This window comes from Oncorhynchus mykiss, chromosome 16, assembly GCF_057628025.1.
Source record: "Oncorhynchus mykiss isolate SJ-2025 chromosome 16, ASM5762802v1, whole genome shotgun sequence".
In the NCBI taxonomy this organism is placed as follows: domain Eukaryota; kingdom Metazoa; phylum Chordata; class Actinopteri; order Salmoniformes; family Salmonidae; genus Oncorhynchus; species Oncorhynchus mykiss.
In genome coordinates, this window is record NC_143037.1 from 13,907,646 (window position 1) to 13,925,948 (window position 18,303).

General features: G+C 42.3%; 1 protein-coding gene across 1 annotated transcript; it reads right to left on the reverse strand.

Moving 5' to 3' along the window:
• Window positions 1-282: 282 nt before the first annotated feature.
• LOC110491410 (cone cGMP-specific 3',5'-cyclic phosphodiesterase subunit alpha'-like) lies at window positions 283-13,938 on the reverse strand. Its single transcript, XM_036946253.2, has 22 exons — window positions 13,227-13,938; window positions 11,990-12,142; window positions 11,539-11,628; window positions 9,571-9,711; window positions 9,355-9,429; window positions 9,175-9,242; window positions 8,989-9,055; window positions 8,626-8,673; window positions 8,304-8,453; window positions 7,973-8,116; window positions 7,811-7,876; window positions 7,459-7,605; window positions 6,862-6,969; window positions 5,681-5,790; window positions 5,186-5,273; window positions 4,949-5,049; window positions 4,731-4,838; window positions 4,479-4,542; window positions 4,249-4,323; window positions 4,039-4,122; window positions 3,552-3,696; window positions 283-2,234 (listed from the first exon to the last, which is right to left on the reverse strand). Exons 1-22 carry the CDS (start codon window positions 13,686-13,688, stop codon window positions 2,185-2,187), a joined length of 2,544 nt encoding a protein of 847 aa, XP_036802148.2. The 5' UTR covers window positions 13,689-13,938; the 3' UTR covers window positions 283-2,184.
• Window positions 13,939-18,303: the final 4,365 nt, after the last annotated feature.

Below are 18,303 nucleotides of genomic sequence, written 5' to 3' on the forward strand. Positions count from 1 at the left end.
CATTCAGCATGTCAATGTGCTAGTCCAGCTCAAGGCAGAGGAGGCTGGTGTGGGGAGCTGTAGGAATACGGGTAATGGCTGGAATGGAGTTAATGGAACAGTTTCCATGTGCTTGATTTGTTTGCTACCATCCCATTGATTCCATTCCAGCCATTACAATGAGCCTGTCCTCTTATAGCTCCTCCCACAATCTCCTCTTGTTTCAAGGGTAGTGGGTAAAATTGTTCAAGTGTAAAAATGAATTCAGTGGGCAGGTGTAAAGAATGTGACGAGAATCCCCCAGACTTTGATGTATGCCTTTATTTTACGTTACATCTTATGACACGTACATACAGTAGAATTAGTTTGATCAGACATCAAATTCTAATCTCTCTCAAGGATAACTCAATTTAATTAGTAGATCTGCATCTTGGGGTCCTTTAAATGTATGTGTAGGATAGATGAACTCACTTTCCCATATGGCTGTCATAGTGTAAAGCCCTGATCCGAGTGGCCTGCCCTGCCTAGCAGCTTTAGGAACAAAGATTCAGAGAAGCCATTTAAGATGCAGGTTGGCTGTCAAAGCCACTCTTATTGGATTAGTGCTCTTGATTGACAGGGCACGTTGCATAAGCAAAGAATCAAACTTTGCCTGCATTGTTTCCTGCCAACAGCCACTGCCTCCGCAGACGCCTCAGTCACCTGTTACAGTAGGTCGAAAGGAGATGTCTCGGCAGGAATCGTAAGGAGTTCTTTTTATGGGAACCCCATTGCAATTCAATCGGGTTCATCAATTAACTTTCTCACTGTTGCATAAATACATTTTACACAGGTCCCCGAATGGTCAAACAAAGAAAATAAGGACTTTGGCCTGCCTGAGACCACATTGGAGGCTGGTACTCCATCAAACAAACATGATGGCCCTCACAAACAGTAGATATGATAAGACTTCGGTAGCCTGCTTGATCTACAGTAAGTAGGGTATTTCAAGTTTAAAGCTGTGCAGATCTCAAAAGCTGTCTGGCAAGCAAACTCAATCCCATCAAATCATCTTATGGTCAGGTACTTGAAGACACACGAACCTGATAGAACATTTCCGAGGCTTGCCTCCTAGTAACAAGCAAATTGTAGATTTAATTTGTACATATTTTACATACATTTCCTATGTGATGAACTACATTTCTTTGGAGAATGCACATACATAATAGCATCATCTATATTTTTGAAAGATTACTGCATTTCAATATATGATACACATATGTATAAATAGCAAGTAATATGTATATTACATTTTCAAGTTATTGGGAAAATGTTGTGCAGTTTAAAATTGTACACAGTTTGCAATGGATACCTGATGCTCAAACACGACTTCTAACCAGATCATCAGTTCATACGATCTAAAGACTCTTAAAATACATCAAGTAGAAAATCTGACAAACAATCCAAAAATATATATTTAGCATATTAACACAAATATACCTTCACAAGGCTCAGAAGAGTGTGCACGTTTTCAGCATTGCTGCTATATTAACCTTCGGTAAAGTCAATTGTCACTTGCTAAAACACAGTAGCAAGTTTACCTTTTAAGCTTGAGTTATGGGAAGAAGTGTGTGCTCTTGCAGCACAGCATTCTAAAGGAGCAGTGTCTGTCTCTCTCTTTCTACAGAGTTTGTGTTATCATTTGTACTCATATTTGTTCGTAAAAAAAAATCTTGAGATGTGTATATAAGATATTTAGCAGTATTCCTGTTCTCATAAAACAGCTCAGTTATAAAAGTTTGTCCACTGAACTCTCACCCTCATATCTTTATGGGCCATCAGAGTATGGATAAAAATGTACAGCTAATTATTTCCCCGAGCAGAATGTGTCTCAATAAATAGTATTTAAATACAGTATATGCCATTTGGAAGATGTTAAGATGTAATGTTTGTTTCATTACATAGATGATGTTAGTTGTTGATTAAGTAGTACCTATAGTTAGTTATCTGTGAAAGATATGCTCTACTTTAACTGTGCTGTCCAGATATGGTAATGCTCCAACTGCTGGTACATCTGTGTTGATCCATCAGGATTGGCTTATCAAGTCCTGAGAATGAGGGGAAGCGATCGAGTCAGTCCACAAAGGGATACAACTTCACACTGACTGCCTGCTGCGCCTAGGGATCCTCCGCCACACGGCAAGGGCAGAGGCACACTCCAGGGGGTTAGGCAATGGTGCAGGTCTTGGACTTTCCCCCCTCTGGGACCTCATCTGCTGTTTAAACAGAAAACCGGACAGCAGGACAGTTAGCCAGCAAGTAGCAACATAGCAAGACAGCAATGGACATGCATAGCAAGACAAATCAAATCAAAAGTTTGATTGATTTGATTTAATAGCAAGACAGGAAGCAGCAATATAAACAGTAAGAAGACTGTCTCAGTTTGTCTACTTATGTAACCTTAACACCAAGGTTAGGTAACTTTGTGGCCTGAATGACCACTGGAGCCTTGGCTAGTGTATGCATTGACAAGCCTCAGGCACTGTGTCTAAAATAATGGTACTTACTCTTACTGGTATGGATATTTCTCTGGAGATTGTACAATAGCATTCCCTTTAATTCTAATTCAATTCTTGAATTATAATTGGCCACACCCCACAGGAAGCAGAATTTGAATTGAATTTGAATTAAAGAGGAAATCAGCAGTTGAAACAATAACAAAGCGTATTCCCCACCCCTGTTTCGGTAAAAAGCGGAGGGGATGGGGCTGGAGAAATGTTACCACTCATAGACAGTGCTATGGATGAAAGGACTGACCATCCACGATATCAAAATTATGCTTTTAACTATGGTTTGAGGCTATATAGTGTTTGTTTACATGTACTTTATTTACACACATTGGAGTAAAACAGGCTTATTTGGGTTCTGATTGGGTACGACAGTTGAACTAAGCTCATGAGGCATTTCTAAGTTATATTCTTCAAGAATCAGTGGGTACATCTCATTTAGAAGACATAACATGCATGTAGAAACTGCAGATTTACCCTTTAAAGGTAGTATATTTAATTCAACTAAATTAAAATGGTTAATTTCTTCTACCCGTCATTACACTGAGTATACAAAACAAACATTAAGGACACCTTCCTAATATTGAGTTACACACATATAAAATCATGTCTCAATTGTTTCAAGGCTTAAAAATCATTCTTTTAACCTGTCTCCACACCATCTACACTCATTGAAGTATATTTAACAAGTGACATCAATAAAGGATAATATCTTTCACCTGGATTCACCTGGTCAGTCATGGAAAGAGCAGGTGTTCTTAATGTTTTGTACACTCTGGGTAAATCACTTTATTAATCACCGTTTGGGGGATTATTAAAGTACTATCTTATCTTATAATAAATGTTTATTTTGACATATGGCGTCCAATATTATGTAAACATTTGATTTTTAAAACTTCTTAAATTCAATTTTAAATAGAACTTATATATATAAATTCCAAATTCCAAATTCCAAACTGAAATTCCAAATTCCAAACTGACTCCAACCCTGATTTCTTTGAGACTTGAATGTATTTCAAATGTCACCTGGTGGTGCCTCAAGCTTCTTTTTCTCTTCCTCGATGGCCGCCATCTTGGCGGCGTGGATGTCGGCCAGCTCTTTCCAGTTCTTTAGGTTGATGTTCAGCCCATCAAACATGGGGGTGATCTCTACGTGGAACCTTGAGAATTCCTGCACACAAGTAGGCCCCATTTATCGCAAGCATTCACATACCAGGGACTGTCACTCAGCCTGACATCTTCCTTTACGGTGCAAACATTCCTGCCGGGGAGTTTATCTGGTGCGCACTTAGAGATAAATACGCCCACTAGGCTCTCAGGTGGTCTAAACTGGACGGCCCTGTCACAGAAGTTGATATTGATAGTTCACAGAGAAACTGATCTCATCTATTTTTATAAGGATTATTCCGTTTCCAAAAATAAAAAGACAAATATCACAAGCTAATTTTGTTCTAATCAATCCCAATGAATTAAGAATAGGGCTTGGTTGAATTTCAACCAGCCAGGCAGTTACCTTGTACACGAACGCACACACAAACTGAATGAAACCGCACTGCATCTTGGGTAACTCCGCCGCACAGTTTCTGTCCATCATGGGCTGAGGAGCAATGAACGGGATGGAGTAAGATCAACACAAACAGAGAACTAACATATGTTCAGTGATTACTCTATAAACATCTATTGTAAATAAACTGAGTTTCCCCCCCCCCCCTCACAAACTCACAATGGGTTGCTGATCGAGAACGGTCCTTTCCAAGTCACCTTGCTCCCAGAACTCAGCTGCGACCATAAGAGCCACCTATGAGGTGGAGAATTGGCAGCAAAGAATGTATCAGTACTAATCTGCACCTCGGGGCTTCCTGTGGTCTATATTGTTTGGAGGAAATGGAAAAAGGGATTTTGTTTTCCGGTGTTGTTTTGTTTCATGACATGGTGGACAGATATAGCACCCACCTTGCTCTGGACATCCCATGGTTTGGTGATGGCAGACAAGTCACAACCTGTCATCATCATGGCCCTGACACACAAGAAGGGACAGTACTGTTAGAGGAATTATTCCAGAATTATACAAGAATCTTCATTAATGTTATACAAGCAACCATAAACTGTGGCAATGTGCACTTTAAGAAAAGTGGCCAACTGCCTCAAGTTTGCAATCGCGTAGCAAAACCCTGAGATGGCGGACAGAAGAACATTCCTACTCACATGATAATTTCCTTCCTGATTGGGTTGTTGGAAATATGATCGATTTTATCCTTCTCGGTTTCCATTGGCTCAGTGGCGTTCACAATGTTCTGGAACATTGTTCTTTTTCTGGGGGCCAGACCAACAGTCAAATTAGCAGTTTGCACAAGATAGATGATACTGATTCAGTATATTAAGAAGCAGCTATATCAGAGATAACAACAATTGTAAAAACCCACTTGAAGTACAAGGCCAGATCAGTGGCAATGATGCAGACGTCAAACAAGTGCTGTACAGTCTCAAACTGACGCTTCTGGAGATTCACAAAGATGTTCAGGCTCTGAAGGAGGAGTAGAGAAAAATGAAAGTTCAACTCCCGCAATTGTCTTGTGTACGAACACTGGCCAAACGTAGTGCACTCTATAGGGAATAGGGTGCCATTTGGGACACAGAAACTGGAGTCAGGCGTCTCTAACCTCCTCAGCCATGAGCGTCTTGCTATACTCCAAATGGTGCCTCTCCATGATGGAGGAGCCGTGTAGTTTGGCTAAAGGCGATCCACTCCTGCAGGTCAGAGAGGGGGAACACCCAATCGTTAGACCCCAAACGGCACATTCCAAACCAATAACAGATAACTAAACTGTGATGATTTTAAGAGTGCTTCGAGTGCAGGTTGGCATTTATTTCCCCCGTCATGCATTTTGTTCTGACAGCAGCTCTGCAGAGTGGTCGCTATCTGGCACAGCCACAAAGTCATAAAATCTGATTTTAAACCGAACCCTAACCTTAACCCTAACCTTACCCACACTGCTAACCCTAATGCCTAACCCTTTTACAATATAACCAGTTTTGACTTTGCAGCTGGTCTATCTAAGGGGAACTCGCTCAGTTCTGCCTCCAAGACAAGACTCATGACAATAAACGTCAATCTGCACTTTGAATGCTCATAGGTAAACGGAGGGGGTTCTTACTTTGTCTGGTATAAGTTGTTGGTCCCCCTGTGGTCAATATCGTGGCAGAATGCAGCGGCCACCATGGCAAAGGCATCCAGGTCAGAGTAATATTTCCTCAGCCTGCCAGTCTGTGAAGCAAAAGGGCTGATCCATTATATTTTCTCTTATTGTTTTTCTACTTCACAAACAACATCACACAAAAAAAAACAATCTATTATCAAACAGAATGGGAGGGGTGGGGTGATCGATCTATTATCAAACAGAATGGGAGGGGTGGGGTGAACGATCTATTATCAAACAGAATGAGAGGGGTGGGGTGAACGATCCATTATCAAACAGAATGGGAGGGGTGGGGTGAACGATCTATTATCAAACAGAATGGGAGGGGTGGGGTGATCGATCTATTATCAAACAGAATGAGAGGGGTGGGGTGAACGATCTATTATCAAACAGAATGGGAGGGGTGGGGTGATCGATCCATTATCAAACAGAATGAGAGGGGTGGGGTGAACGATCCATTATCAAACAGAATGGGAGGGGTGGGGTGATCGATCTATTATCAAACAGAATGGGAGGGGTGGGGTGAACGATCCATTATCAAACAGAATGGGAGGGGTGGGGTGAACGATCCATTATCAAACAGAATGGGAGGGGTGGGGTGATCGATCTATTATCAAACAGAATGAGAGGGGTGGGGTGAACGATCCATTATCAAACAGAATGAGAGGGGTGGGGTGAACGATCCATTATCAAACAGAATGGGAGGGGTGGGGTGATCGATCTATTATCAAACAAAATGGGAGGGGTGGGGTGATCGATCCATTATCAAACAGAATGGGAGGGGTGGGGTGAACGATCCATTATCAAACAGAATGGGAGGGGTGGGGTGAACAATCTATTATCAAACAGAATGGGAGGGGTGGGGTGAACGATCCATTATCAAACAGAATGGGAGGGGTGGGGTGATCGATCCATTATCAAACAGAATGGGAGGGGTGGGGTGATCGATCTATTATCAAACAGTTGGCCCACCTCCCTGACCTACATTAGTGAGCAGCCATTGGTTGGCAGCATCAATGTCTCTAAACAAACATGAACTTTTAACTACTCTTCTTTTGGTGAGGTTATACACCGTCATTCTGTAAATCGATGTAGCTATCAGGTGATAGTACTGGTGCTGTAGGAGTAAAGGGACTCACCTGTAGAAGACAGAACATGGTCTGGCCCACGTTGAAGCCGTGTCTCCAGTTGTGGTAGGTGATGTCACGGTAACCTTTCCGGACAGTGTACATCCATCGCGTGAGGGTCTGGTTGTACATGGGAAAAGGAAACACTATGACATGAGGGATATTTTACCAATGATCTGTTTGTCACGTTTACCATGAGCTACAGTACATGTACATATTACCTCAACTACCTCGTATCCCTGCACATTGACTCCGGGACCTTGTATATAGCCTCGTTATTGTTATTTTATTGTTGCTATTTTCTATTCTATTTGCTAATTTCCTTACTTTTTAACTCTGCACTAATGGGAAAGGGCTCGTAAGTAAGCATATCACAGTAAAGTCTACACCTGTTGTATTCGGTGCATGTGACAAATAACATCTGATTTGATTTGTATGAGCAAACCAGTAAGACATAGTAGTTTGACAAAAGGAATGTATTGAGTCATGTACAGTTTATACATTGCAATGCATTCTGGGGACATTTACTGTATAATGCTGAGGTTACAACTAAATAACTACATTCAAATAAACATGATTGTTTTACTAGCCAGGGGCTTCAGGACTGACCTCTGCTGGCACTTTGAACTTCTCCACCACGTTCAGCTCAAAGAAGCAGCGAATCCCGCACATGATGAGGCCGTGCTCAGTCACAGGGAAGTCACTGAAGGAGAACAGTAGCAGGTCGACGTCTATGGCCACAGGACAATTTGATCTCTACACAAGGGCAAATGAATAACCAAATATTTATTAACTGCTGAGTCCACTTTCACAGGCAGTTGAAAGTGTTATTACCCTGTTCATAACTTCATGTTCTGTGTTTGGTATCATGCCCTTGTCCAAGTTGATCCTTCACACCACTCTGCCACATTATCATTGTGTCTCTACCCACTTTCACTGACAGCCTGAAACATGATCCTACCAAGAGTTTGTACATCTCTTTCTGGTCACAGTCCTCTGGATCCGCATCAAACTTTTCCTTTGTGTTCTGTGGAAAGAGAAAATGTACGTCCCGTGAGGCTAGTTTCCTCTGTGAATCTCCACTGTCTAGAAGGTCTAAGATTTAACATATCTCAGGTCTCACCAGGATACTCTGCATTTCTGTGTTGGTGCATCTAGTCTGACACATGAGCATCTCCTGGGCGATGTCCTTTCTCCACTCCATCCTGTTCAGTCTGTCGTATGTGTCGCAGTTCAACACCGACCATCCCAGGAACTGGGTGAGGGCCTGGAACAATGCAGACAGGTCTTTAGCACCTCATACGTTCACAACCCAAGACAGGAATGATGAGAAAAGTGGTTGATATGACAGAGAGAGAGAGAGAGCATGCAAAAGAGAGAGAGAGAAAGAGAGAGAGAGAGAAAGAGAGAAAGTGCGAGAGAGCGAGAGAGAGAGTGGATGTCTGTGCACTCACCTCAGTGATCTGTTCGTCGTGCTCATCGAATGGTTTACCATCTTTCCTGTTGAAGAAAGTGGCAATACCCACGATTTCTTCCTTTTTGTTGACGATGGGAAGGGACAAGACATTCTTGATGATGAAACCTGACTCATCCACAGCCTCTTTCTGAAAGACAAAACGGCATGAAGTCGATTAGTAAACGCTTTGAGAAGGATCCCTAGATTATTGCGTTTTAGCAATCTGAGGGCTGGTGGTCGTCTTCAAATAGCACATGTTGCTGATGACTTGATATATTGTAACACCAAGGTCATCCTATACTCAATACCATAGTCCTCACCTGGAACGTGAAGTACTCATCAGCGGCAACATTCATCATGTTACAAATCTACAGCGGAAGAAGAAGAAGACATATTTAAGTCAAATCACTCCCTTTTCGCAATCAAATGTTTTTTTTTCTTTTTCGGAATAATTTTGCCAGCAAACATGCATACATACAAAATTAAGTTACACCCCCACCCCCATCCCAATCAATCCGAGGACCTGAGGGATCAAATCAAATAGACATACATGGATCAATAAATAAATAACAGTCAAATCACTCTCAAAAGTCTCCAATGTACAGTTGGCCCTACATGCTTGAGGATAGTATATGGTCTGTGGTTAATGTATGGACTACATGCACTCTTTCACATCAACTTACAAAGCCGTTCTCTGACACATAAGTGGGGAGCCCACTCACCAGGGCCCAGTGGTCAATAGGAGGACCCCTACAATGAAACAGAGGGAGTAAGACAGTGAGTGATGTATTTTGGTACTTTCAGACTTTTTGGTTTCTTCAGAAAGCATAATAACGAGTGATTTATGACAAGAAGGTACTGGTACTTACGGTATGACTTTGATTTCCTCTTTGGGTCCTTCTAAGAGATAGTCAATGATCTTGTAGAAGATGACTTCCTGCAGATGCACAGGACAACATTCACTGGCTGTGATTATGTAATAGACAAGGCAGTAGAGAAAAGAGCAGAGTGCTTAGAGATAATCATATCAAAGGAAAATGGATGCTTACTCTTCCGTCGGGGGTCTTTGGTCCGCTGTACGGTGGTACGTCTCCCAGCTTCACTGGCCACTCATCGTAGAACTCCTGCACGAAGAGAGGGAAGACATTAACCAGGACTTCAGTGTTCCCATTTCGAAACAGAGGGAGCAGATCCAAAATGGCGCCCATTTCAAGACAGTGACAAAACAGCAATATGCCTTAGCATATTATACACTAGTAACAAACCTTCTCTTTGGTCATGTCCAAGAGGCCCACGGAGTATCTTTCACAATTGAGGTAGATTCTCACAGTGTACAGAGCTTTGTGGAACTGTCTCTCAATGTCTGTCAACTCTTCAAATACTTTGCTGGCAGACCACAGAAGGACCTAGTGAAACAAGGGGAGAATAATAGATGTTGTTGTTGTTTTTGATGGGGAAACTGTTATAATGGTTAAGTCATGGATTGCATGGTAAAACACGGCTTTACAGGAAACTTTAACTGATATGAAGGTATAGTATGATGATCATTGATACACAGTGCATTCGGAAAGTATTCCGACCCCTTGACTTTTTCCACATTTTGTTACGTTACAGCCTTATTCTAAAATTGATTAAATTGCTTTGTTTTTTCCTCATCAATCTACACACACTACCCCATAATGACAAAGAAAAACCGTTTTTTTAGAAATGGTTTTGCAAATGTATAAAAAAACAAAAAACTGAAATATCACATTTGCATAAGTACTCAGACCCTTTACTCAGTACTTTGTTGAAGCACCTTTGGCAGCGATTACAGCCTCGAGTCTCTTGGGTGTGACGCTACAAGCTTGGCACATCTGTATTTGGGGAGTTTCTCCCATTCTTCTCTGCAGATCCTCTCATGCTCCGTCAAGTTGCTGCACAGCTATTTTCAGGTATCTTCAGAGATGTTCGATCGGGTTCAAGTCCGGGCTCTGGCTGGACCACTCAAGGACATTCAGAGACTTGTCCTGAAGCCACTCTTGCGTTGTCTTTGTTGTGTGCTTAGGATCGATGTCCTGTTAGAAAGTGAACCTTCACCCAGTCTGAGGTCCTGAGCACTCTGGAACAGGTTTTCATCAAGGATCTCTCTGTACTTTTCTCTGTTCGTCTTTCCCTTGGTCCCGACTAGTCTCCCAGTCCCTGCCGCTGAAAAACATCCCCACAGCATGATGCTGCCCCCACCATACTTCACTGTAGGGATGGTGCCAGGTTTCCTCCAGACGTGATGCTTTGCATTCAGACCAAAGAGCTCAATCTTGGTTTCATCAGACCAGATAATCTTGTTTCTCATTTTCTGAGAGTCCTTTAGGTGCCCTTTTGGCAAACTCCAAATGGGCTGTATGTGCCTTTTGCTGAGGAGTGGCTTCCATCTGGCCACTCAACCATAAAGGCCTGATTGGTGGAGTGCTGCAGAGATGGTTGTCTTTCTGGAAAAACCCATCGGGTTCTTGGTTACCTCCCTGACCAAGGCCCTTCTCTCCTGATTGCTCAGTTTGGCCGGGCGGCCAGCTATAGGAAGAGCTTCCAAACTTCTTTCATTTAAGAATGATGGAGGCTACTGTGTTTTTGGGGACCTTCAACACTGTAAAAATGTTTTTTGGTACCCTTTTCCAGATCTGTGCCTCGACACAATCCTGTCTCAAACCTCATGGCTTGGCTTTTGCTCTGACATGCACTGTCAACTGTGGTACCTTATGTAGACAGGTGTGTGCCTTTCCAAATCATGTCCAATCAATTGAATTAACCACAAGTGGACTCCAATCAAGTTGTAGAAACATCACAAGGATGATCAATGGAAACGGGATGCACTTGAGCTCAATTTCGAGTCTCATAGCAAAGGGTCTGAATACTTATGGTAATCAGGTATTTCTGTTTTTTTTATATTTAATACAATTGCAAACATTTCTAAAAACCTGTTTTCGTCATTATGGGGTAATGTGTGTAGATTGATGAGGATAAAAAAAAAAAAAAAATTTGAATAAGGCTGTAACGTAACAAAATGTGGAAAAGAGGAAGGGTTCTGAATACTTTCCGAATGCACTGTATGACTGATACATCACACCACTCTTCATATTCTTCAAACACTAATAGCAAATTGCCTTGGTGAACTTTGTCTTTGTATTCAAGGGCCAGCATGATTGACACAGTTGATGACAGCTCATGTTGAATGGTGGGATACACTGGGTTCTTACCTGACCTTTCCTGGATTCCACGTTGAACATGTATGCAGTGTGATGCTGCGTGGCAATGACTTGGGCAAAGACCAAGTACTTGTTCCAGAGCTGAGAACCAAACCAGATTAAATCAATTCTCAGTTCAGCAAACAGGCATTCATCTGATGCGATGTCCTCCAGACTACTGATGCCATACACCCATCACACCGTGCTAACAATGAATATGCAGTATTGCCACCTCTCTTGATCTAGAGAGCCCCTGGTAGTTTTATTGCATTATTAGCATTTATTTTAAAGTAATATTGATTATTAGGACAATGTAGGCTATACAGTGTATGTATATGTCATGTATCATGTGAATTGTGCTATTATGTATTAATCGTATGGTTTTTGAAAGGTATTTTCATAAAGACTAATACTGAGAAACCTTTCTAAGACTGGTATTTGCCTTTGAGAGCTCAGGACTTACTTCCTCGTCGGCTTTTGAGAATTCTTCAGCCCCAATTTTGTTTAGTGCCATGGCAACACCAAGGCATTCCTTATCAGCCATCATGGGGAATGAGAGCATGTTTTTGGTTTTGTATCCTGTCTGCTTGTCCACAAAGTCACTGAAGCGGTTATTCTGGAAGTGAAATAAAGTATATTGGATCAAGACATTAGTCGCGTTCACGCTGCAATAAGCCCAAACAGCCTCCTTAGCCCTGAATTAAGAGAATGCCGTGTGTAAAGGTCTACTGAGCACACAGTCAACTAGACAAAACACGTACCTCTGCTTGCCATGGTTTTTGTAACCTGCACATTATGGATGTCATTGAAATGCCACAATTCTATTACCATTATCTCAAGAGTAATAAGAGTGCTTTTCAAATCACTGAAAATATCATGGGCTAATCAAAGTAGTCCAATTATGGACATCTTCTGGCTAACAAAGCCCAGATTGAACCCCTACTTGAATTCTGTAGTTAATTTATACATTCAGTAGGGTGTTCATGCAGAAATATATGTTGACCAATTACAACATTTATCTTCAGTCATCCCCAGTTTAACATAAACAGTTTTGCAATCATAAAACTGGACATTTCTGTTTTGAATATGATAAAATATGAAATGAACTAAAGAATAAAATACTGTGTAGATAAATTAATGTAGGCCTATGCAATTAATTCATGACAAATTAACCAGAATAAAGACAGTTTCATGGCTTCTGGAGGTAAAAGGGATTTTCTGCACTATATAGAGGGATAACAACCATGACACATGGGCCACATTAACATTTCAAATGCATCCCTTATTCAATGATACATGTAACTTCACTGCATACTTGGTGAAAGGAACTAATCCAAGTTTGCATTGGTCAGACTTCTGGACTCAGATAATCAATGCCAGGCAACACCTTCAAAAAATTCCATGAAAGTGAATTTAACAAAAATAGATGACACATAGAACAGACATGGATGAACACTTTGTACTTCTTTCATTATCTTCTCAAATCTACATACATTCAAATGTCAAACTTATGTGTGAAACGAATGACTTTTATTGATTTTTTATCCAACGTCTCCATTTATCTGACAAGAACAGTGTGCATACAGAACAAGTGTGAATACATTGGGATTGCTTTTGGTAACATTTTACGCCCGCTTTGGCGCGTGTACCCATTTTATATGCGCTTTGGCGCTTGGGCACCTGCTGACAATGACACTCACCTTTGTAACATCCGGAATGTTGTGCATCTTTTTGGAGTGCGCTGTGTATCCAACTACACCCATATCGATTGGAAACACAATCTCATTAGCGGGGTTGACAAGGTTTTCTTCGTATTTGGAGGTAGGGGTGACATTGAAGAGCGTCGTTGTAAGCTCAGGTATTCCATTTCTAGCTCGAAGACCAAAGTAACTGCACCGGTCTGCGTTCAAAATCAAGCAAACCCTCTGCAGGACCTTGTGCAATACCTTTTCCATAACGATTTGCGATTGCATTTCTTTGACCAGGTCATAGATGATGTTGGCCTCCTGAATTTGGGAGACATCTTTGAAGGAAGATTGATCTTTGAGATTTTCTGCGAACGTTGTCGCGATCACTTCGGGGCTCAACTTTTTGTCAAAGTACTCTTTGGCGAACTGGGGATTGTTCTCCAGGTACTTCTCCACACTATCCTTGTCTCCCATTTTGAATTGTTCTCGTTTGCCTCCCTTCTCTCACAGACGCATCACCCGGAAAAGTCGCAAGGTGTAAACGGTGGGTAGTTAGTGGCCTCCGTTTGCACCGACCTGCATTCTCTGCTGTGGTGCTGGACAAATCACAAAAACGTCCTTTACTCTGCTACAAGCTGACAGAATGTAGTGGCTTACAGACTGAAAGGATAAGAGGGCCCGCTAATTAATGTGACATCATGACATTAAAGCCCTAAGCTTTCTTAACCTGCAAATCCCAACACAGATCATTTTATATTGGACAATCCAATCTGAGTCAAGCAGGGCAGGTTGTTTTGTCGCGCTATCGCCCTACTGCAGCTGTGGTAGAGAATGTTCATTTTGGGACAAAATTGTTGACTCATCAAATATATTATCCATCCAATATTCCCACTTGAGTAGAAAGTAGTTGGACAGTTGACCTTAAGGAACCACTCTTCAGTTCTCCACTATAGTTCCAAGCAAACATTTGAGAAAGGTTTGTGGAGGGGTCATGCAAGTAATAGCTGGTCCCATCCTCCCCACCACAGAACTTTCTCTCACAGGGATTTGTTTTCATAAGAATTGCCCTACCTGTATTTACAGTCAAAGTGAAGACAAATGCCAAGTAGGTAGGTTAAATGCATCAGTGAAGCAATTCAAAAAGGAGCTAAATTAAATGAGCTCCCTCTGTAATGTCTTTGACCAGTCCGTTTTTGTCTTGGTAGGATCCAGTGTGGTAAACATAGAGTGGAACAAAAGACACCTGGGACAAGTCTTTTCATGGATGTGTGCATACCACCCCACTAAAACATTGATAAACCTACTGCATTATGTCAACAGTGTTGGGAGAAGTGCTTGATCTTAATGACCTCAATCTCGCTGTCATAGGGCAGTCTGGAAGCCTTGCCAAGTGAGGAGAATCAGAGTTCTGAGAAAGATGGTCCTATTGTAACCCTATCACACAGTCTGGCAAGGCAGGACAGGGCGAGTTTCTCTGTCTATTTTCACATGTGGGATTAAGACTGGCCCATAATGTGTTTACGGGGAACAATGGGTCTTTCTCTCTCCCAGCCAACACAGCAAGCCACTGAATTCTAGTCAGAGAGCAAGGCAATAAAAGATCTGTATCAATGGGACTTGGCAGTCTAAATCCCTTATTAAGTAAAAGTGATTAGTGGGATGTCCTCCCTGACAGAGAAGGAGAGAGACGGGGCCTGGCCTGGTACAGTGGAATGGATTAGTCACATGGACACCCTACCTAGGACTTAATCTCATGAAGAAAGCCATGTGGTAATAACGTCGCTGGCTGCAATGAGACGAATAGGGAAACAACAATAGACTAGATACATAAAGTCTGCAATCAATTTGGATTGGTTGTGTTCAAAAAGTGGTCCCATTCCATCAAACCCCACGGTCTGTCATTGCAGTAGTGTGTGAACCGGCTGCTGCCTCTCAGTTCTGTTAGGGTCAACAGACTCCAAGTGAAGAACAAGCAGCACCGTGTCCAGAAAGTCAGCCACACCAACCAGGCGACTTGTGTTGATATAAAACAAGTGGAGGACTTTCCCTCGATCACCATCTGCTACTGATTAATCAGCCTATCATCACCTTTCCACACTGTAGATCCCTGATCGGATGCTGCTTGGCGAAGATCGTTGTGGTTGGTTGTAAACAAACTTCCCAGGTGACTAACCAACCTGATGGATTGTACAGTTGGGGGTGTACCACAAAGTTACAAAACACCTCATGAAGTTACAAAACATTCATAATACGCTTCGCCCTGCCACCTAAAGATAATTTATATACAATGGGGAGAACAAGTATTTGATACACTGCCGATTCTGCAGGTTTTCCTACTTACAAAGCATGTAGAGGTCTGTCATTTTTATCATAGGTACACTTCAACTGTGAGAGACAGAAACTAAAACAAAAATCCAGAAAATCACATTGTATGATTTTTAAGTAATTAATTTGCATTTTATTGCATGACATAAGTATTTGATACATCAGAAAAGCAGAACTTAATATTTGGTACAGAAATCTTTGTTTGCAATTACAGAGATCATACGTTTCCTGTAGTTCTTGACCAGGTTTGCACACACTGCAGCAGGGATTTTGTCCCAATCTTCCATACAGACCTTCTCCAGATCCTTCAGGTTTCGGGGCTGTCACTGGACAATACAGACTTTCAGCTCCCTCCAAAGATGTTCTATTGGGTTCAGGTCTGGAGACTGGCTAGGCCACTCCAGGACCTTGAGATGCTTCTTACGGAGCCACTCCTTAGTTGCCCTGGCTGTGTGTTTCGGGTCGTGGTCATGCTGGAAGACCCAGCCACGACCCATCTTCAATGCGCTTACTGAGGGAAGGAGGTTGTTGGCCAAGATATTGCCATACATGGCCCCACCCATCCTCCCCTCAATACGGTGCAGTCGTCCTGTCCCCTTTGCAGAAAAGCATCCCCAAATAATGATGTTTCCACCTCCATGCTTCACGGTTGGGATGGTGTTCTTGGGGTTGTACTCATCCTTCTTCTTCCTCCAAACACCACTAGTGGAGTTTAGACCAAAAAGCTCTATTTTTGTCTCATCAGACCACATGACCTTCTCCCATTCCTCCTCTGGATCATCCAGATGGTCATTGGCAAACTTCAGACGGGCCTGGACATGCACTGGCTTGAGCAGGGGGACCTTGTGTGCGCTGCAGGATTTTAATCCATGACGGCGTAGTGTGTTACTAATGTTTTTCTTTGAGACTGTGGTCCCAGCTCTCTTCCGGTCATTGACCAGGTCCTGCCGTGTAGTTCTGGGCTGATCCCTCACCTTCCTCATGATCATTGATGCCCCACGAGGTGAGATCTTGCATGGAGCCCCAGACCGAGGGTGATTGACCGTCATCTTGAACTTCTTCAATTTTCTAATAATTGCGCCAACAGTTGTTGCCTTCTCACCAAGCTGCTTGCCTATTGTCCTGTAGCCCAACCCAGCCTTGTGCAGGTCTACAATTTTATCCCTGATGTCCTTACACAGCTCTCTGATCTTGGCCATTGTGGGGAGGTTGGAGTTTGTTTGATTGAGTGTGTGGACAGATGTCTTTTATACAGGTAACGAGTTCAAATAGGTGCAGTTACAACAGGTAATGAGTGGAGAACAGGAGGGCTTCTTAGAGAAAAACTAACAGGTTTGTGAGAGCCGGAATTCTTACTGGTTGGTAGGTGATCAAATACATATGTCATGCAATAAAATGCAAATTAATTACTTAAAAATCATACAAATGTGATTTTCTGGATTTTTTTTATTTTTTAGATTCCGTCTTTCACAGTTGAAGTGTACCTATGATCAAAATAACAGACCTCTACATGCTTTGTAAGTAGGAAAACCTGCAAAATCGGCAGTGTATTAAATACATGTTCTCCCAATTGCATTTGGAAAATATTCAGACCCCTTGACTTTTTCCACATTTTGTTACATTACAGCCTTATTCTAAAATTGATAAAATAGTTTTCCCCCCTCCTTTCTCTACACACAATACCCAATAATGACAAAGCAAAAGCAGGTCTCCTGAAAAATTACATTTACATAAGTATTCAGACCTCTTACCCTTTTCCACATTTTGTTACATTACAGCCTTATTCTAAAATTGATAAAATAGTTTTCCCCCCTCCTTTCTCTACACACAATACCCAATAATGACAAAGCAAAAGCAGGTCTCCTGAAAAATTACATTTACATAAGTATTCAGACCCTTTGGCAGCGATTACAGCCTCAAGCCTTCTTGGGTATGAGACGGTAAGTTGGACACACCTGTATTTGGGGAGTTTCTCACATTCTTATGTTCAATTGGGTTCAAATCCACACTCTGGCTGGGCCACTCAAGGACATTCAGAGACTTGTCCTGAAGCCACTTCTGCCTTGTCGTGGCTGTGTGCTTAGGGTCGTTGTCCTGTTGGAAGGTGAACCTTCGCCCCAGTCTGAGGTCCTGAGCGCTCTGGAGCAGGTTTTCATCAAGAATCTCTCTGTACTTTGCTCCATTCATCTTTCCCTTGATCCTGACTAGTCTCCCAGTCCCTGGGGATGGTGCCAGGTTTCCTCCAGATGTGACGCTTGGCATTCAGGCCAAAGAGTTCAATCTTGGTTACATCAGACAAGATACATTTGTTTCTCATGGTCTGAGAGTCCTTTAGGTGCCTTTTAGCAAACTCCAAGCGGGCTGTGATGTGCCTTTTACTGAGGAGTGGCTTCCATCTGGCCATTCTACCATAAAGGCCTGTTTGTTGGAGTGCTGCAGAGATGGTTGGCCTTCTGGAAGGTTCTCCTATCTCTACAGAGGAACTCTGGAGCTCTGGCAGAGTTTCCATCGGGTTCTTGGTCACCTCCCTGACCAAAGCCCTTATCCTTCAATTGCTCAGTTTGCTCAGTTCAAATCTTATTCCATTTAAGAATGATGGCGGCCACTGGCTTCTTGGGGACCGTCAATGCTGCAGAAATGTTTTGGTACCCTTCCCCAGATCTGTGCCTTGACACAATCCTGTTTCGTAGCTATACAGACAATTCCTTCGACCGCATGGCTTGGTTTTTGCTCTGACATGCACTGCCAACTGTGGGACCTTATA

Coding starts and splice junctions, on each gene's coding strand:
- LOC110491410 (XM_036946253.2), bottom strand. CDS start 13,688: ATGGGAGACAAGGATAGTGTGGAGAAGTACCTGGAGAACAATCCCCAG. Junction 8,674..8,988: donor ATGTGTCAGAGAACGGCTTT/GTAAGTTGATGT, acceptor CTTCCGCTGTAG/ATTTGTAACATGATGAATGT. Junction 4,123..4,248: donor TTCTCGATCAGCAACCCATT/GTGAGTTTGTGA, acceptor ATTGCTCCTCAG/CCCATGATGGACAGAAACTG.